At 41.8% G+C, this 21,590-nt stretch overlaps 1 protein-coding gene across 1 annotated transcript in view; it reads left to right on the forward strand.

Annotated features, from left to right (window-relative positions):
* Window positions 1–21,590, forward strand: part of LOC126335702 (Down syndrome cell adhesion molecule-like protein Dscam2) — a 1,471,118-nt gene that overhangs the window by 1,157,200 nt on the left and 292,328 nt on the right. The window contains exons 9-10 of the mRNA XM_049999160.1: window positions 7,193–7,368; window positions 21,088–21,251. Coding sequence (XP_049855117.1) covers window positions 7,193–7,368; window positions 21,088–21,251 — 340 coding nt within the window. The remainder of the gene's footprint in view (window positions 1–7,192; window positions 7,369–21,087; window positions 21,252–21,590) is intronic.

Genomic DNA, 21,590 nt, shown 5'->3' on the forward strand with positions numbered 1-21,590 from the left:
TTCTCTAAGTACATTTGTACCAGAGTGTCAACACTATTCGTATCATACTATTCAGGAATATTTGTCTAATAACGGAAAATTTATGTCTTTCTCATTTAATATCTTAAAATCGTGGTTTTTAGCACTTGTCACGCCGATTTTTTATACCAGGATCGATTTCTGCATGATGGATCTGGCAATACTAGCTGTCAGTGTGATGAAAATGCTCGTTTTTTGTGTCATATTCGACGTTCAGATGTAGAAGTCAACTTGCAAAATGACTTTTATTTCTTTATTTATTTATGCATTTATTTTACCTGGCAAGATTAGGGCCTTCAGGCCCTCTCTTACACCCAACCAGGCATACTCAGATTGAACGAGTTACAGTCTCTACAGAACATTAAGGACATATAACGTATTACGCAGTATTGATGTTAAAGAAAAAAATAGAGTTTATAACAGTAGTACAATGATCATTATAACAATAAAAAATAATTATAAAAATCAAGAATAATAATGATGATGATAATAATAATAATAATAACTATGTATATGAGAGTAAACATACTTTTCTTTTGTGAATGTCAGTCCCATTGTTAGTTGGGTATTTTCTCGTTATGTTCTTGCAGCTTGTGAGTTATTCTCATCGAGCAGAGACATAAGACGATAGAGTGTGTGTGTGTGTGTGTGTGTGTGTGTTTGAGGTTTACGGGCGCTAAACAGCGTGGTCATCAGCGCCCAAACGCATAGAAACAGGAACACAAGCGGTGAAGGGACGAAGACGGACGCCGAACAAGGAGAACGGCTAAAAGACACAGGCCTGACGCAGTTCCAAATGCGCACATACAGAGGCAAAACAAGAGGAGAAGAAACACACTAAAAAAGGAAAGGAAACACAAGGAAAAGAGAACAGATACCGAAGGGAAACAAGGAGGTAATCGTGACTGCGGACCTCTTACCTAAAACCTGGGTGAGCCAGTCACCCAGCAGCACATTTAAACCTTCTCCCTAAAATCCGAGGCAACAGATTGGACAGGACACAAAACCGTAAGACCTTAACCACAGTCGCTGCGTCGTCTTGCAAAATAGAGGGCAAATCCGGTGGCAAGGAAACCACCGCCCTCTGGTCAGAGAATAAAAGACAGTCAATTAAAATGTGGCGGACAGTAATCTGGACGCCACAAGCACTGCAGATTGGGGGGTCCTCCCGCCGGAGTAAAAAACCATGCGTGAAGGGACTGTGTCCAATGCGGAGGCGAGTGAGGAGAACCTCATCCCGCCTGTATGACTGGTAGGACGTACGCCATGGTCGCGTAGTGGCCTTTACCAGACGCAGCTTATTGTCAGAAACTGCCAACCACTCCTCTTCCCATTGATGCATAACACGAAAACGCAAAAGGGAGGTTACAGCATGGAGGGGGACGGCACATTCAACAACGTGAGGGAGGGAACATGCATCTTTCGCAGCCACATCCGCCAGTTCGTTTCCCCTAATACCCACGTGCCCCGGCACCCAGCAGAAAGAAACCTCCTTCCCCTGCCGTTGCAGGTGGAGTAGGGCATCATGGATGTTCTGGACGACCGTATCCACTGGGTACAAGTGTTGCAAGGTCTGAAGGGCACTCAGGGAGTCAGAAAAGATGAGGAACTTAAGACTGGTAACACATCTCATCTGCTCCAATGCCCGCAAGATTGCAAACAATTCGGCATCGAGGATGGTAAACGCCGCAGGAAGCCGTAACTTGACGACTCGATCAGGGAAAACAACAGCACAACCAACTGTGTCCCCCTGTTTAGAGCCATCTGTGAATACAGGTACACGGTCCGGATGCTGGTTTAAAATATCGTAAAATAAGGAGGTAAAAACAAACGCCGGAGTGCAATTCCTCCGGTTCTCCGACAAGTCTAAAAGGATGCTGGGCCTCTGAGCAACCAGGGAGGCAGGCGAGTAAAACCTTGTCGTTGGGGGGCCACACGCTCCACACCAAGGGACTCAAGCAAATGCTTGGCACGAATCCCAAATGGTTTTGTTGCCCTGGGACGACTGGAAAAGAGACGTTCCATAGGCGGTCGGGCAACGGTAGGGTACGCAGGGGAGGTAGGACAGGCAAGGAAATGACACACCCGTCGCACCATGAGGAGTTTCCGCCGGATGGCGAGCGGCGGTTCCCCTGCCTCAGCACACAGGCTGGGGATGGGACTGGTACGGAAGGCACCAGTGGCCAGCCTGATACCCTCATGGTGTACTGCGTCAAGGATCTTCAGATACGAAGGCCTTGCTGACCCATACACGGTGCAAGCATAGTCAAAACGCGATCGGACGAAAGCCCTATAAAACTGCAGCAGACGCGCCCGATCTGCTCCCCAGGACCGATGGCTCAGACACTTCAAAATATTCAGTGCCTTCAGGGCCCGCACCTTGAGGTCTTTAAGGTGAGGCAACCACGACAACTTGGAATCAAAAGTGAGGCCCAGGAACCTCACAGTGTCTCTAAAAGAAAGAACGGTGTCCCTCAGACGCAATTCAGGGGAGGTAAAAAGACGCCGAGAACGATTAAAATGAACACACACAGATTTGTCTGCAGAAAAGGTAAAACCCGTCTTTGCAGTCCATGCCTCTAAGCGCTTTATCGTAAGCTGTAACTGCCGACTAGCACTGACAAGACTGGAGGAAGAACAGAAAACAGCAAAATCGTCCACAAACAAGGAGCATTGGGCAGGACTCCGGATAGTGGACGTGATACTGTTAATAGCAACGGCAAAGAGGGTGACACTTAAAACGCTGCCCTGAGGAACACCATTCTCCTGCACGTACAAATCCGATAGCACATTACCAACCCGATACCGAAAGAGGCGGTGAGAAAGAAAGGACCGAATGAAGATGGGGAGACGGCCACGAAAGCCCCACTCATGGAGTTAATTGAGGATAAGGCGGCGCCAAGTAGTGTCATACGCCTTATTAATGTCAAAGAAGACCCCTAGACAATGCTGGTTACGTAGAAAGGCCTGCTGGATGGGGTGAAAGAGATATACAGGGTGTTACATAAAGGTACGGCCAAACTTTCAGGAAACATCCCTCACACAGAAATAAAGAAAATATGTTATGAGGACATGTGTCCGAAAACGATTACTTACCATGTTAGAGCTTATTTTATTACTTCTCTTCAAATCATGTTAATCATGGAATAGGAACACACAGCAACATAACGTACCAGCGTGACTTCAGTTTGTTACAGAAAATGTTCAAAATGTCCTCCGTTAACGAGGATACATGCATCCACCCTCCGACGCATGAAATCCCTGATGCGCTGATGCATCCCTGGAGTATGGCGTATTGTATCACAGCCGTCCACAATACGAGCACGAAGAGTCTTTACATTTGGTACCGGGGTTGCGTAGACGAGAGCTTTCAAATGCCCCCATAAATGAAAGTCAAGAGGGTTGAGGTCAGGAGAGCGTAGAGGCCATGGAATTGGTCCGCCTCTACCAATCCATCGGTCACCGAATCTGTTCTTGAGAAGCGTACGAACACTTCGACTGACATGTGCAGGAGCTCCATCGTGCATGAACCACATGTTGTGTCGTACTTGTAAAGGCACATATTGTAGCAGCACAGGTAGAGTATCCCGTATGAAATCATGATAAAGTGCTCCATTGAGCGTAGGTGGACGAAACTGAAATGAGCTCTAACATGGAAATTAAGCATTTCCGGACACATGTCCACATAACAATTTTTCTTTATTTGTGTGTGAGGAATGTTTCCTGAAAGTTTGGCCGTACCTTTTTGTAACACCCTGTAGAAGAGGTAGATAGATCTTAATAATATGAATATTTGTATATGAGTTTGGCGAGAGAGAGAGATTAATTTTTTGATTGAGATTTTTACTTTAAGTCGTAACTGGTACCTGAATTTTGCTTGTTGCCTGCATGAATGATCAGCTTCTTCACCATTTGGTGATGTATTATAATTTGTAGGAAGTTATTGTTCTTTAAGGTTTAAAATACAACTCTTTTAGGTACTTGGTCGTATTGCGGATAGCTGTGAGCCCACGTTTTCGTATCTTTTCGTACCTAAGGGGCCACTGTTGTATGTAAATAAGGTCAAACAGCAATCTGCTTTTCGTCAGAAAAGGAGATTGCTTGGCACACAAACTTCCTTCAAACTACACGTCCTGCTACATAAAAATTGGTCAGTGGAGTTCAGCACCATACTATTTTACAAGAACATAATCCAATTACTGTAATTAAGAAATTATGAGAGACTGTTACGTGTTTGATGAAAACTATAGAGAATGCCTTTCTTTTCTTGTATTTTAGTGAACATTGTACACTTACAGTTCTATCGATTGTTAGCCGGCGACGACAATGAAGTTCACCTCCTTTTTCAAATATATTATGTATATATATTTCTGTTCTTCACTTCCAGAAAATTTGTTTACAAAAATGTTTGGCAACTCTTGCAAATACTTTACTCAGTTTTATCACTACAATAGCAATTTTCATTACATGTAACAATACGTTCTGAGCGACGGCCTAGCAAACACGTCCTCCTTCCAGAAAGATACAGATTAAGAGTCCTCTTTTTTTGATAAATCGAATGTCTATTTTTTAGAGTCCATACTCAAAGATTCACAACTACTATCGTTGCGGGAATTGCGCGCTAGAGAGTTTGTTGCTGTGTTGCGGCGCTTCCCTTAGCTTCAAGTATTTTTTTTTCCTTTATTGACTTTCGATTCGCCCCGAATGGGGTGGGCTTGCAGCAGCTTAGTACGCTGCTCTGCAGCCTACAGACTTTTTAAAGACATAAGAAGAAAAGAAACAATAAAAGCAGGCGATAAAACGGTGACTTAAATTGTAAAACAGTGGAAAATACACAAGAAGCAGACATGTAACATAGTAGACAAAGAATTAAAAAAAAACATCGCGACAGTCTGGTTTCTGTTCGCAAGAGATATAAAAATCACACCCAGCGACAGTATGATGTCCGTCCGCAACACTTCAGAAAAGACACACAACACTGAACACTCACTGTAAACACTGCACGAAAATGTCGGCACAAAGATGATACACCTTAGCTAAGGGCAGATTGGGGAGGGGGGGGGGGACCTGGACAGATGAGGGGGAAAACAAGGAAGGAGGAGAGGAAAAACGAAAGGGGGAGGCAGCAAAGGAGGGAGAGGAGGGGGGGAGGGTGTAACAACCCTACCACAACAAAGGTCAAAATTTAATGATTATGGTGTTGCTCACGCTGCTAAATACTGCATTTTCGGGCAACAACAAAGTTATTATGTGGCATGTGTCATTAGAGCACAGTTAATTAAGTCAAAAAAATGCTTCAAATGGCTCTGAGCACTATGGGACTCAACATCTTAGGTCATAAGTCCCCTAGAACTTAGAACTACTTAAACCTAACGAACCTAAGGACATCACACACACCCAGGCCCGAGGCGGAATTCGAACCTGCGACCATAGCAGTCCCGCGGTTCCAGACTGCAGCGCCGCAACCGCACGGCCACCGCGGCCGGCTAATTAAGTCATTTCATGTAATAATGAATAAAGTAGGCATTTATCTTTTCGAGTTTCTCACGCTGGTCTCGTTGTAAAATCATGGTTCAATCGTCGAAAATCTAGGTGGTGGTGATTCCAAGCTTGGATGCAAAGAGGCCTAGGTTTTATTCTGCTATATTCGAAAGTTTTGTAGATACGCTTCACAAACCATTCTTGAAGAATAACATTTCAATGTTAGCACAATGGTGATGTAAAAAAATAATCAGCACTCCGAATTTAAGTTACACTTCTTTTTATTGCTTTTGTTGCAATGGCAAGTAACACACAAAACATCACTTCATAATACAAAATGTACTTGAAAACAATTTATAGACTGGCTACAATATGCGTCTTTCCTACATTACGTCCAAGACTTGACCCTTTTCAAGGTCGGACTCTTTAACAACTGAGTGATAATCGCTTATGCGCCCAAAAATCCGAGTTACAAGTACATCAAAGATCATAGTGGCAAAAGAAAGAATACACATAAGAATAATATTATTGCAATATAAACATATCGATGCATCACAGTATCTCTACATTAATGAAATCAAATCTGAATGTTGTCTCAGAAATATGTAAACTACGTTACAGAAACGCAGTAGAATATTACTGGTATCGAGAGGTTCACATGAGCTGCCGTAATGGTTATGTAATTCAAGTACCATTACAAGGGGCAGGGCAGATGCGAGAGGGAATGGGAAAAGGCAGAGGAGGGAAATGCACAAGCACTTGAAGGAGAGAAGAGGGGCAGGGAGAGGGTAGGGGGGGGGGGCAGGCGGGGAGAGGGAGCCCAGGAAAAGGACAGAGGAAAGGATGGGGAGTGAGGATCAGAGTTGATAGGAGGGATAAATGGAGGGAGAGAGGGCACCATCTGGGAGGGAGAGTTGATGGAAGCCACCTTGGGAAAGGAGATGAAGGGTGTAGAGATGGAGGGTTGGAGGGGGGGGCAACAGTGAAGACGTGGCAGGGGGCGGGGATTGGAGAGGAGAGGAGCAACCAGGGGGTGAGGGGGATCAAGGTGGCGGGAGGTGTTGAGTTAGAGGAATAGGAGCAGATGGGGGAAAGGAATGAGGTCATAGAGGATCCACGTGGGGGACGGAAGGCGTATACAGAAGGCGAGGCGGAGTGCATGGCGCTCAAGGATCTGGAGGGAATTATAGAATTTGAGGGGGAGGGCAGATATCCAGGTGGGACTGGCATAACAGAAGACGGGACAGATTAAGAATTTGTTGGTGTAGAGGATGGTCGAGGGGTGCAACCCCCATGTCGAGCCAGACAGGAGTTTGAGAAGTTGGAGGCAGTTGTGGGCTCTGGATTGGATGGAGCGGAGATGAGGGATCCAGGTGAGGTGACAGTCAATGGTGAGGGCAAGGTGGGTGAGGGTGGGGGTGAGGCGGACAGGATGGGCGCAGACAGTAAAGGAGACATCCAGGAGGCAGAAGGAGCGAGTGGTACGACCTAAGATGATTGCCTGCTCACTTCATGTACCTTTGGAATCACATTTACATTTACAGTACTTACATACATTACTGAGCTTCTCAGAATAAAATCAGGCACAAATTAGTTATAAAGAAGCACATAACATTACAAACTAAATGACACATTCGCCTGATACGGTTAGTTAGTTTGACCGTGAAGTGTCAGTGGCGCCCTGTGTGTGCAGGTGGTACCGCGGCGGCGGCGACTCTGTGACGGCGGTGCTGCTGGGGGACCGCGTGCGCCAGGCGGGCGGCAGCCTCTACTTCCGGCAGGTGGCGCTGGCCGACGCCGGCCGCTACACCTGCCTCGTCAACAACTCCGTGGGCATGCAGCGCGCGCTCACCACTCTGGTCGTCACAGGTCAGGCGCAGCTGCTCTCTACACGACGTTCCGCCGCAGCTGTCAGCTCATTAGTTCTTTATAGATGTCTCTAACAACCCTACCACAACAAAGGTCAAAATTTAATAATGATTGTGGTGTTGCTCACGCTGCTAAATACTGCATTTATGGACAACACCAAAATTATGTGGCGTCATTAGAGCACAGTTAATAAAGTCATTTCATGTACTAATGAATAAATTAGGCACTCATCCTTTCGTGTTTCCCACGCTGGTCTCGTTGTAAAATCATAGCTTAATCGTCGAAAATCTAGGTGGTGATGATTCCAAGCTCGGATTCAAAGAGGCCTAGGTATTATTCTGCGATATTCTAGATGGCCACTCGCTTATATAGGCTCAGATGTCCAGCCCCCTGGTTATTTAAGTACCAATATCACCAGTTAAGGTTACAAATTTTAATACATACCTCCCTCGACAGAAATAAGTACAGTATCTGAACCCCGCTAAAAAGTATATCTCATCTACTATGTTACAATAATTTCTTGGATTATTCTATCGACCGTAACTCAAGTTTTAGTTTTAGTAAAGTTTCGCCACATAGCGCACATTTGTTTGTTGACATCTGTGCGACAAAGTTTTAACATAGAACTGGATATAGCACCCTTTTTAGACGTAATCTATAGCGATCTACACACTGCGCTGCTCAAAATCTTCATCTCTATAATAATTAGTTATTTATGGGCGATAAATGTTAATAATAATTTGCAAACAATGAAAACTACTGCAAGTTAAGTGTATAGTATAACTTATCTAATTTAAAATACGCGTGATGCCACACAAAATATTATAAAGTGCTGTTCATTACGTCATGAATTTTCTATTGAATTTGATAAACAATTTTCCCGCAAACTTTGTTTATTGCTCTTTATTGGCTTAAATATTCATGAACTTTAACATATGACTACGGCACTCGATCCGCTATGACGAAACGTTTTTAATGAGTGCTCGCTCATCCCTGTAAGTTGTTATTTACTATTTGTAATTAATCTTTTGGTATTCATGATATTAAACAATTCTGAGGTTACTATAACTTTTGCGTCTCGTGACTTGAAATAAAGATTAATCTTTCAAAAAGTGCGTATTGCTGTCCACAATCCACTGCCGCATAGCTCTTCGCCGTAAGTTATATAGTTTTTGCGTAATGCGCGAAAAACCAAACAATGCCCCAAGCTACGGGCCACTTGGCCGCCCGGTGGCGGAGACCGTTGCAAATCTCGCGCCACGTGCTTCCGCGAATCGCGCACCATGTAGCACTTTCGCTCTCTACAAATTAGTCCTTGCATACTACAAATATTCTAGAAATATTCATCTAGCAACGGGGGTTTGTGCTGTCACAGGTTCATACTAGCAGATATCTTTTAGCAAGAAATAATCCTTTCCTTGTGCTTAGATGCGTCTTCGTTCCCCTTGTGTAATTTTAATTTCATTCAATTTCTTCCCCTGCTAACTTGTCTCAAATTTTCGTTAGTTATCTCTAAGGTCATTTTTGCTATTTCTCAATATTTTCGTCTTCTATCTGTTTATTCTGAGTCCATACTCTGTGCACATTACGAGCCTGTAAGTCAATGATATCAATCTCATGAGTGATGTTATCATTTATATCCTTTCGCTCTGAATTTTAATCCCACTCCTAAAGCTTCCTTTTATTTTCGGGGTCATTACTTCTTCGATGTCCGTGTTTAACAGTAGAGGGAAAAATTGCATCCTTGCCTTACATCCTGTTTTATTCGTCAACCTGTCTTTTGGTCATCCATTCTTATGATTCCTTCTTCTTTCTTGTTAAATGGCTCTAGGCACTATGGGACTTAACATCTGAGGCCATCAGTCCCCTAGACTTAGAACTACATAAAACTAAGAAACATAAGGACATGACACACATCCACGCCCGAGGCAGGATTCGAACCTGCGACAGGAGCAGCCGCGTGGTTCCGGATTAAAGCGCCTAGAACCGCTCGGCCACAGTGGCCGGCTTCGTTCTTGTACAAACTATACATTACCTGTCGTTCTCAATACCTATACCTATTCTTCCACGAAATATCTTGCACTATTTTACATTGTCGAACGGTATTTTTATGTCGGCATACCTTGAGAAAGGTGTTTATGGTGTTTCTTATGTGGTGCCTTCACTATCAAGCACAATGTTTGAACTGCTCTATGTTGCCTTAAATTTCCTAGCGTATATGATAATCAAAATAAGACTAAATTTCATTTATCATTTTTTGTACATTACTATTATCAGCAACTTGGCTACATTAACAGCTAATTGCCCAATAGTTCTTGTATTTACCTGCCTTTGATGTCGTCGAAACTGTGAAGATGAGAATTTTCAGAAAGTCCAGTGCTACTACTTCAGTCTCGTAGACCTCACACATTAATCTGACTAATCATTTCAAATCCCGAATGGACATTATTTATCCCGTCTGCCTTTGTTTTTCGCTATACTTGAAAAGTTTTGTTGAATTCGAATATTAACTCCCCTTTGCCACCAAAATCGATATCCTATTCTTCTTCTGTCTCTGTCCGTTGTAGGGACCCTCAGTTGTCTATTCACTCATCCACTATCTTTTCTGCGATTGATAGTAGAATTTGTCTCAGTCCAATTGTTGACACCCTAGGTTTCAGTTTCACAAAAATGTATTTTTATTTTTGAAATTGGTCAATCTGTCTATACGTCGACAAATTCTCTTTCGATTCGTTTACAGAACACGTGTAGCGCACTAAACTCGGAACAAACATACGTGGATATGATCCTCAAAGAACAGAGAGCGTTTCTTGTAACAGCACGTTTCACATCCATGATCGAGGTGGAGCTTAACGATTCAGCGATACTACGTGGAAACCACAGATGTCATCAGCATGAAGTCTCTGTTGCCGTGTCAGCCCCATTGTGAAAGGTTTACCTACGGTCATTGTTAAACACCTATAGTTTCCATATGTTTCCGTTTAGCACATCATACACTGCCTGAAAAAACATAAAGTACCTAGTAGGGAAAGACAAACCTAAATGAAACTTTACGTGTTGAGAGGCTACGTGGTGTTACTTCATTGATTACTAAATGGGCTAAAATTTAGAAAGAAACTGGCAATGGGAGCCCACTTCACAGTACGACGTTGTATCCCAGCTGGCCTGAATGAATGCACCCGTCCTGTTGGGAAAGGTGTTATAAGGCCTTCGTAATCTCCCCTGAGGCAAACCGGTCCGCAAGGGTTGTAGCTGTCTTTGATATCTTGGATAGTGGCACTGGGACAGAGTGCTTAGAATATTGTATAATGCTTGGTTAGTCTCTATTGGTTCGCTGATCCAAACATATACGTCGAAGTTGCAGACGATGTGATCCGGTGTTCCTATGCGACCACACTGGCAGATGTCTTTGCTGTTGAACCTGTACAGGTAAACTGAATATGAGCAAGGTTCCTTGGAAGACAAATACATACTCTTCATAACAGGTTGGAAAAAGATAGCAGCAGAGCACCACCGATAAAATATTTCCCAGTACGGCAACGCAGTATAGCCCCCTGTACACCAAACGCTCATTTTCTCAGTATTGGGCCAACTTTGTATTTGATCTGTTGAGCAGCCTCTATGTACTAAATAAAAAGGAAAGTAGAATTTCAAATTCTGATCTAAGTTAAATTGGAGTGCCAAAAAGTGTTGCTTAAAATAACGAAGAAGAAAGAGTGAGAGCTCTTATAATGATTAGATAGGGAAGACAAATTACATTTTATAAGTGTGTGTTTGTTAGGTTTTGCAAGCGTTTATCTTTTTCTTCCTTGTGCATAACGAGTGTTCATTCCAAGGAGACCTCTTCATGCATACGTCTTTGTGTTTCGGTTGTGGGCGAATTACTCTGCTATAGTGGTTACTTCACATGACTCCAGCATCGCAGTTAATTCAGACCAGACACTAAGATATCGAAACAAAGTGGTAGTGCTGAGAGGTGTGCAATTTTGTGTAAGGTTAATACGCACTATATATAAATTTTTATTTCTTTATTTGTTTACAGCTTGTTTACGTATAGGTCTACAACGTAGAACTGAAAGCTGATAGTAATTTTTTGTTGTGAATACTTAGTACTACTCTGTAATTTCGTTTCAAAATTATTTGAAAGCGATAAGGACCTTACTAATTCATTAACAACTAGGTTGACACTACTTTTTAACAAGATTCATTAACATAATAAATACTCACTGGTTACCTGTTAATATGTCGGTCCTTCTTTAACCGTACTTGCTTCATAAACAGATACCGCCAGGTTTGCGACCTTCGGCACTTCCATAGTGTTTCTGGAGTTCAAAAAATTATGACCAGGCTGAATCGATCGAATCCGATAACTTCTGTAGCTCTTTAAGAGACTCCATCGACACATGTGCCCCTTTGTGCCAAACGGTCCTAATGGTCTGAAGAAGCCTCCATTACTGCAGTAAGGACTTAAGCAGTAACAAAGGCGAGTGTCCAATCCTCTAGTTACCTTTGATTGCTGTACAACAACATACTGCGGACGACTGTCTCGGGGTCCTCAGAAGTAACTCCTGGAACTTCCCGACAAGACATTTCTGTATTGACACTTATACATGTTTCCTTTTTCTGGGTAATCACTGCTATTCCTTTCTTGTCCTTGAAGATAAATCTCCAGATCTGTCTCGGGTGCCTTCTGGGCTCTTTGACTTATCTTGTGCCACTTTGCTTCGTCCCGTACGATGCTGTGTACTGTTTCCACCTCTGTTTCAGCTCTTTAAAATAAATACAGTGCAGATCAATATCGTCCGACGTTCCAGTTTACTTATAGTCACAGTAACCGTTAATTGGACGCCCCATTCTGTTCAGATACGCAGTACGGCAGATAACGTCCATGTAATGTAACGAAATGGATCGTATCCTTCGCAGGCAAAATGCGCTTTATTTGAAGTGTTTACCATGGACTGGGAAAGAACTCCAGTAGTTCCTGAGTCCTATACCTTCCGCTAATCTCGATTTGCACATGAATTGGTTTTCTGCTTGCCGTTTCCTCCTTACTCCAGTATATCTATTACTTTATCTGCGTCACCTATTATTAACCTATATTGTCCTCCCTACTTTCTGTTTACAATATCTAGAAGATAGAGGTTGAGTCAGCAGGAGAGGTACGTGTTTTGACGGGTGATAGCACTAGTTATTCTGAAGAGAAAAGTTGATGTGGTAATATGCCCTATTCCAAATAGTTTCCAAGATAGAACGCTTTTAATGTACGTTTCTATTTATTTTCTGTATTATTCATTGTCATTGTTCACAACGTACCACAGAAATGTAGAGGAAGATGAGACGAACATTTTGATAGCTGACGCTTGTGGTCAATCAGGTCGCAAAACTACCTCAAACTGGCCTACAAAAAGCATCGTGCGTCGCGCACGATTTTCAATATTCTCGCGATCTCTGCGCACAAACTGTTAGTCCTACAAAAAAGGACCTTTTTTGTAGCAAATTTAATTTAGTTTAATTGTGTACTGAGACATATTTTCGCTGGAGTGTGCGTTAAAGAAAAACGAACAAAGGTGATGTTAAACGTGTTCCCTCTCGGAAACCATTCGAGATAGGGCATACGTCCACATGAAGTTTATTGTTCAGAATCACTAATACTATCGCATCTCGAAGCATGTACCTTTCCTCCTGAAACACCCTGTATATTCCTAAAACTGAGAGAAGGGATTCCGTGGAAATGGTAGTGCATGCACCGCTAAGCTTCAGTAATCTGTTCCTGTACACACTGCGTAGAGCTCATTCAATTTTAATTAGTCTTGCTTTATGCGCCCACGTACCCGCACTGTAGTCTATTTATAGAAGAAGTTACCTTTGCGATACACTATGATGATGTCCAGAGGTGCAGTTTCGTTCATCCGACTTTGGCCGCCAAATTTTTATGAAAATTTCACTTCTCATCGACATTCAACCCCAAATGTGTTACTGCGGTACATTCATTGAACGAAACATTGTTTATTCTTCAGTTGGCCTTTTAGTCCATGATAATATTTCTTTGAACAAAATTTATATTGTTTTATTGGCACCTGTTTGAAAATTATTTTCCAAACACCATGAGAAAAACCATGCCATAACACGTCGACAATTGTTTTTTTAGTTTTGTCCCAGTGCTCCCTTCTCACTACTATCATCAGATCTTGCCGCATATAATGCAGCCCTCTGCTTGGAACTATTCCCTTATGTTGAGTAAGAGAGGGCTAATATCTTAGAACTTTGATCCAAATACAGAGCCCCGTGGACAACTTTTAGTGGCACGTTTCTGCATTGCTCGGTCAGATGAAGGTTGCTTTCCTTCCTCTGTAACAGTCTCGGCGCCTCAGGTAGAACTTTGTTTGCCATCCTATTATCTACAGTAAGAGAACAAAGACGACCGCCGTACAATGTCAAAAGCTGCGGCTTTAAAGGATGTAACAGGTCTACTAAAGAGACTCCGTTCACAACGCTTTTACGTCCTCTGCTAAATTATTGCTGTGCAATATAGGATATTTACCAGATAGGATTGACTGGGACATCGAAAAATTTGAAATAATTTTGCATTATCGCGAAACAGGGTAGAGAATGTAACAATTGTTGTACGTGAGTTCGGGAGGCAGTCATTAAAACTAAGGCACGATATCTTTGCGGGAAACTTCAATCTCCTACGTTCACCGCCGAATGTTAAAATATTATGTCGACATCCACCTACACAGAGAGAAATGACCATTCACATAAAATAAGAAAAACTAAAGCTCCCGTGAAGAGATTTCAGTGTTTATTTTTCCCACGTGCTGTTATAGAGACACTCGGTAGAGAATGCGGTGAATGTTGTTCAGTGAACTCTCTGCCAGGCTCTTGTTAGTCAATTGCAGAGTACTTATGCAGATTCATGTCTTTCATCATACCAGATACGTTCGCTTCCTCTTATGTGTTTATTAGATTTAGTGGCTGCCTCATGGCATCTCTAGTGTGCTTGCCTTTTCTATATCGCAACTGATTGTGTGACGCGTCACGTTAGCTAAGTTCTTCTAGTCAAGTTGTGCCACGAACACCTCCCCAATTCTATTCAATACCTCCTCATTAGCTATGCGATCTACCCACGTAATCTTCAGAATTCTTCTGTAGCACCACATCTCGAAAGCTTGTATTCTCTTCATGTCCAAACTAATTATCGTCCATGTTTCACTTCCATACATGGCTACACTCCATACAAATACTTTATAAACGACTTCTTCATACTTAAATCTATACTCGATGTTAACAATTTTCTCTTCTTCACAAATGCTTTCCTTGCCATTGCCAGTCTACATTTTATATCCTCTCTACTTTGACCATCGTGAGTTATTTTGCTCCCCAAACAGCGAAACTCCTTTACTACTTTAAGTGTCTCATTTCCTAATTTAATTCCAGCAGCATCACCCGATTTAATTGGAGTACATTTCATTATCCTCGTTTTGCTTATGTTGATGTTCATCTTATAACCTCCTTTCACGACACTGTCCATTCCGTTCATCTGCTCTTCCAGGTAATTTGCTGTCTCTGACAGAATTACTATGTCATCGGCGAACCTCAACGTTTCTATTTTTTCCATGGAATTAAATTCCAGCTCCGAAATTTTCTTTTGTTTCCTTTACTACTTGCTCAATATACAGATTGAATAACATTGGGGATAGGCTAAAACCCTGTCTCACTCCATTCCCGACCACTGCTTCCCTTTCATGCCCCTCGACTCTTATAACTGCAAATTGTAAATAGCCATTCGATCCCTCTATTTTACCCTGCCACCTTCACAATATGAAAGAGAGTATTTCAATCAACATTGTCAAAAGCTTTCTGTAAGTCTACAAATGCTAGATACGTAGGCTTGGCTTTCCTTAATCTATTCTCTAAGATAATTGTTAGAGTCAGTATTGCCTCATGTGTTCCAACATTTCTAGGTTATCCAAACTGATCTTCCCCGAGGTCGGCTTCTACCAGTTTTTCCATTCGTCTGTAAAAAATTCGTGTTAGTATTTTGCAGCCGTAGTTTATTAAACTAATAGTTCGGTGATTTTCACATCAGCCAGCACCTGCTTTCTTTGGCATTGGAATTGTTATATTCTTCTTGATGTTTGAGGGTATTCCACCTGTCTGATACATCTTGCTCATCAGACGGTAGTGTTTTGTCAGGGATGGCTCTCCCAAGGCTATCAGTAGTTCTAATGGAATGTTGTCTACTTTCCCCTAATCTATTTAATACATATATAGGCCTGTAAGAGTTTGTTTCCTTGCGATCATCGCCTGCTCTTCTTCTAAGCACTTTTGCTGTAATCCATATACTAGGTATACTTCATTGCAACAAGCATTTATTTAGCAATGATGTAAGGTGCGGAAATAATGCTGTTTCCCGTCGCTTGTAATACCTCTGCCTTTATTGCATCTGGAACTGAAGCTTTTCGTTTATTTTTAATCATTTCTTTAATGCGTCAAACACGTCTGCGGTTTACGGGATTTCTGCTATGTCGTGTCTATAGGGAGCTTACTCCTCTGTCTGTAACTGGCGATGCTCTATTGTATCTTCAACGTTGTTGTCGCCCTGGAGGAATGCCTTAATAAGTAATTTGTCTGAAGATTTCAGTCAATTGGTATTGTCCCATCTTCATTGTCAGTACTGAGAACGCAGTTGATGATTTAATTTTGTTTGCCAGAATTCTGTCGGGCGTCTCGTTGGAATTCATCTTTAACACAGCTCTAGTCTCAGTTTTTGTTAACAGGCCTTGGTTTACTGTTGTTCTATCCTCCTGATACGCTCTGCTCTAAGCCCCGTTGACTTTTATCTACAGTGGAAGTCAGATTTCATAAACACCAAGAGCTCCTGATGAAATAGTCTTTTGCTAAATACCTGTTTGTACCATATGATCATCTTCAAGTATCGTAAATTTACTCACAAAAGTCTACAAATCACAACGTTCTTATTGTGCCGTCAAATAAAATGAAAGCCATTCTGCTTCACTGCAGACAGTAATATAATGTCAGAAGCACTGACAAAATTCATCCTTCATCGTACACAAAATCAGGTCTCACCATTTTGGGGGGGTTTGCACGCTGCATCACAGTGCGAAGTGTGATTGTTTAAAACAAACAATTATTTTTGTGAAAATATGTATTTCTTAACTATATTAGTCTCAAGTGTACCACTTTTGCGAATTGTATAAAACTGTGACAAAATATCAGATGTTGTAAGGTTTCAGGAAAATCCAACACCTTCAATGAAAACTCTGATATGAATAGCAAATCCGGTAGTATGTCACATAGCTCCGAATAAATTCTGACATTAAATTAACCAAAGTAATACAATCAACGAGTGAGCAAATGGAATACCACAGACTAACACAAGAACGCCTAAATGCATGTCATACCTTCCTACCGTGAAACAGACACAGTTCCGAGGGGAGAAACGAGAACAGAAGCCGAGAGCAGATTCGTGTAGGCTAGGAGGCCCTACGATAAGGGACGGACTGGACGTTGCCAGCTGACCACCAAAACCACCACCCCCCCCCCCCCCCCCCCCGACACTAAAAGGGCCACACCAGCTGTAAGTTTTAGCGTGAGAGTTTTTCGCGTCTCTGCTACGTTGCAAACGTTAAAAACATTGCCCCACCACGAAAAGTATAACGTTTCTCATTGGATAGACAGAATTTTGTAGGAGGAGCTTGAGGTTAACATTGGTCAGTTGACAACACAGCCAGATAGCTTTTTTTAAACCAACTTCGGTAAATTGTAGTAAGGAGAAGTTAGGAGACAGTTGCTTCCGAGACGTCGAGGTGTGGACCTGCGCCGCCCGCGGCCCTCTGACGCTGCCTAAACACCGACAAGGTAATGAACGCACGTGATGCCGCATTTTTGAGCACATAAGGCTTCACTCAGAACTGCAGAAGTCTCATCCCCTTTTTACGTAATACTAGTGTCGATCGTCAATTAAATCTCATGGTGTTCACATTTGCTACTTGAAGTAAAAATCTGAAATGCGATGATTTTTCTGTTACACCATCACACAGCCACTGTAAATTACGACAAGTTAGATAAGTAATTAAAGATAATTGAGGGTCACTGTAGACCATTTTGATAGGTTTCTCTTTTATGAAACTTAACTTAAATCTAGATCATAGATGTGACATGGCATAGGTCATCCTTCGAGCCATTGTAGAACTTGGAAACTATTCAGGGAATATTCGTTCACATTTTTGTTGAACGCAGTTGGTTTTTATCATCCTGTATTAAAACATTTCCTTTTATCAATAGTGAAATGTATAAAGAATGTTTTGTGAGTAGAATAAAATTTCCATTGGTAAACTTCACTGATTTTCGACGTTATTTTACCAGCTAACTAAAAACAGGAAAGCCTTGAACCCATTCCACTAAATTTAGTTAGTATTAAGATTCTTTTAGAGGGAGTGCTGTGGAGCTGACGCTGAAATCATTAAGTATTTGATTATATCATTGCTAGTCTCACTGAACTCTTCTGAACTCTACATGTCATGTATGGTCTGGCGGCTCCTTACCAGCAACAGGTCCCAGGTTCAAACTAGTCAATTCCCTAAAAAACACGCTCAGAGCGTCGTTGCACGAAAGTGGTAGGGAGACAGGACTTAGAACAAACAGACATTACGTAGAATGTTAGAATTTTGTAATATTATTGGGATTTCCGTCGTATGAAAGCTTTGAGTACCTTTGGAAACGCATTCACCTATCTGTATATTAAATGATCAACTTATGAGATGAGACATATTCTTTGAAAGACATTTGTTTTATCTAATTTACATAAATGTAAAGATGCGCATCTAGCTCAGAGGCTAATACATCGATTGCGCAGTCAAAGATACATTTTAACAGAAGCTGAACTGACAATCCACTTCGATCTAAATAAAAGATAACAGTAAAAAAACTTTTCTAGATCTTCAGATTTTAATGTACTTCTGCTTGTAATGTGAAAGCTTAAAGAGACTCGACTTTAAGCTATAAAAGTGAGTGGTCTTGCCAGCGTGCAGACAACATTATTAATTAATAAAATTCGAGTAATTTATGTTCGAAACTGTAAATCGGCAAGTTATTGTTATGAAGGTGTTGAACAGTGCAAGATTTGTTTTTAACGAAAGAGAGAAGTAATGACTGTAATTTGTGACAATAACGTGAACCAAGGAGACAGTACAGGATTGGCTGAAATCTGATCGCACCATACAGTTAGAATAGTATTTATGTAAATTATATTGTTTATAAATAAGTCCTAATTTGCTAGTGAGAATTGTTTGAATATATTTAGTGTTTACCAGATTTCTTATTATATTCTTTCCCTTTATACTTTTTTAACCTCCATGCCATATTAATTTTATAAATGTCAAACAGCCTTTACTACAGCAGAGAATACTGCGGCATCCTGGTCGTAGACAGAAGGCCGCTCTTTGTCTTCTATACAACTCATAGCTGTCTGATTTATTAATGATTTCATTTGCTAATGCAATTTTCTTTATTGCTCATTGTTAAAGGTCCCTTAGGTAATTATAAAATTCATACTGATTGCGTAAAGAAATCCGGATTGTTCTTTTCCAAATAATAGAAGTCTTTGCGTAATCAAAAACTAGCCTCCTTCTGACAACGATCAGGAGCCGACCAGAAGACGGACGTCTTCGACCGCTTTCGTGTCTCCTGTGGCAAAGCTGTGCCAAACTGGGAACACGACATTCTAACATGAAACACAGATTTAAATTGAAAGAATTGAAATATATTTAAGCTAATAATATTTTTTATCATGCTAGAATGTATACCACTGAGACTTCCAATTACACAATAACTTTATCTTGCCACTCTTCCATTTGGTTCGTGTTCGTTGCATAGAAAAACAACATGACGGGAATTGTGTATCCGCCTTGATGCAAAACACTTTTTGTTGTTTGTTTACTTATTTATTCTCCAATCTTGTTTCAGCGACAAATATCATCATCATCAGTGGGTTCTTTAAATCTTATTTATTGTATGTTATAGCATGTTTTTAAGAATTATTGTCGCTGTTTGCGACGTATTTTTTGTGATTAATTTTGTTGGCCTTTTTCTGGGCATAGATTATACCACCTGCAAGTTCGTTGGACGGCATGCAGCTAATTTTATACACAGAAAAGTAAAACTTTCTCACTTTCATTATGAAGGAAATGTTTTCGAACATAAAGTGCGAAAGTTTTTCCTTTCTTTGTGTAAAATTAGTTGCATGCAGATGACATGATCTATGCTGAGAAAAATGGCAACAGAAGAAGCACATACAATTTGTCGCAAGCAGCGACAACATTTCATAAGAACATGCTACAACGAAATAAATAAGATTTAAAGAACCCACTGATGATGGCGATATTTGTCGCTGAAGCTAGCTTGGGGAATAAATAAGTAAACAAACAAGAAAAAGTGTTTAGCATCAAGGCGGACTCACAATTCCCATTTTGTTGTTTTTGGAATTACACTTTTGCAATAATGGCAATGGCGTCCTGACTTACGGAATACTTAACACTGCCTTCATATGAGAATAACTGAAGCTGTGTGTATGCTTTATGCACATAAGCTCACCATACCAAAATTAGTTACCCCAGTTCGCATGCACGGATGACTCGTTAAACCTTTTTAGAAGGCGCGGCGATCGAGTCACGCTCTCAACCGCGCGAGAACTGCCTCTAAGTGGGCGTAAAGCAGTAGCAATCAGTGAGAAATTTGTGTTTCAACCGGTCACGGGTACTTGTATAAACGTGAAAGAGTAGCTAAGAGGGGCAATCGTGTTTGGCAGTGCTGCTTGCCATACGGTGTGTGAAGTTGCTGGATTTGTTGATGTTTCGCGGAGGGCTCTTCCACGTTGACAATCAGCGGTTTTACACACATGGCCACGAAGTCGGAATTGTGAGCGGACAAAGGTCCTGACTGAGCGGGCCGGAGACTCCTGTCACGGCTTATGAATCAAAATCGCTTCCGAAACTGGCGGGAATTGCTGCAGGCAGTGAATGAAGACCCATACCAAACTGTAAGTAAAAGAACAATGTGACGGAAACTGCATGCAATTAACATTTGAATCGGTCACCTCGCAAGGGACCACTGATCACACAGGCACAAAAAGATAACAACAGAAAAGACCATAGGGCTGGAAGAAAATGTATTTGATTTTATGACCAGTGCCCCACCTGCTACATCTCAACTGGCTTTCTTAATCACCTAACTTGAACACTACAAAAAATCTATGGGACCTGTTGGAAGAGCGGGTAAAACGCCGACATAGGCATCGCCGCAGGTTGGTGGAACTGCCCGATCAGATCCTCACCAAGTGGCTTAAGCAGCGTACCTGAACAGCCTTGTGGACTCACTTTCAAACCGAATCCAGGCGATTATCAAGTGCACTGGCTGCAGTATCCGGCATGAAATGATGCTTGTAAAGATTTCTCTAGTGGTGATTAATTTTTGGCCCGGTGCACTTATAAAAGTCTGCCCCATGAAGCAAAATAGCTGATCACTATTTCGGGAGGATTGAATTGAATGTATATGAGTCCTTGGTGCCACAACAGGAGAGCATCCGACAGTGCACCTGAGAGCTACAACACCAAGTAAAATAAAGAATTGAATTAAGCTGTGGTCCCCCGGAAGTTACTAATATGCCTCTGAGTTGTTCTTTCCTTGGCACTGTTGCAGCCCCGCTCTCGGCCCACGTGACCCCGCAGCAGCAGACGGTGTCCCTGGGACAGCCTGCCAACCTCAGCTGCACCACCGAGGGCCATCCTCAGCTGGCTGTCTCCTGGCTCAAGGACGGACGACCCCTCAAGGTCTCGCAGAGGGTGCAGCTGCTCACCGACAAGGTTACCAACACCTTAATCACTTGCGTCGTCTCCAAAATCTTCCTCTTTATGTTGGACGATGTAATACTGTAAAATATACCATGCTTCGCCCACTAGATCAAGCGGTCTTAACCAGGAGGTACTGTAGCAAAACGTGTTTTAATTCTTATATGCTGCCTTCACTATCGATCCTGTAGTTTCTTCACCCATTAAGTGACACTGTTATCGTTAGTTATCACTGATTTAAATGCTGTTCCTTAGTTTATTTACTACGAACAATTGATTGTATTGGTATTCATGTGTTCACAACAGTTTCTCTGATAAGTTTGAATACAATTTATCGGTCGGTACGCTTGACAT

Source organism: Schistocerca gregaria, chromosome 2 (genome assembly GCF_023897955.1).
Source record: "Schistocerca gregaria isolate iqSchGreg1 chromosome 2, iqSchGreg1.2, whole genome shotgun sequence".
NCBI lineage: Eukaryota > Metazoa > Arthropoda > Insecta > Orthoptera > Acrididae > Schistocerca > Schistocerca gregaria.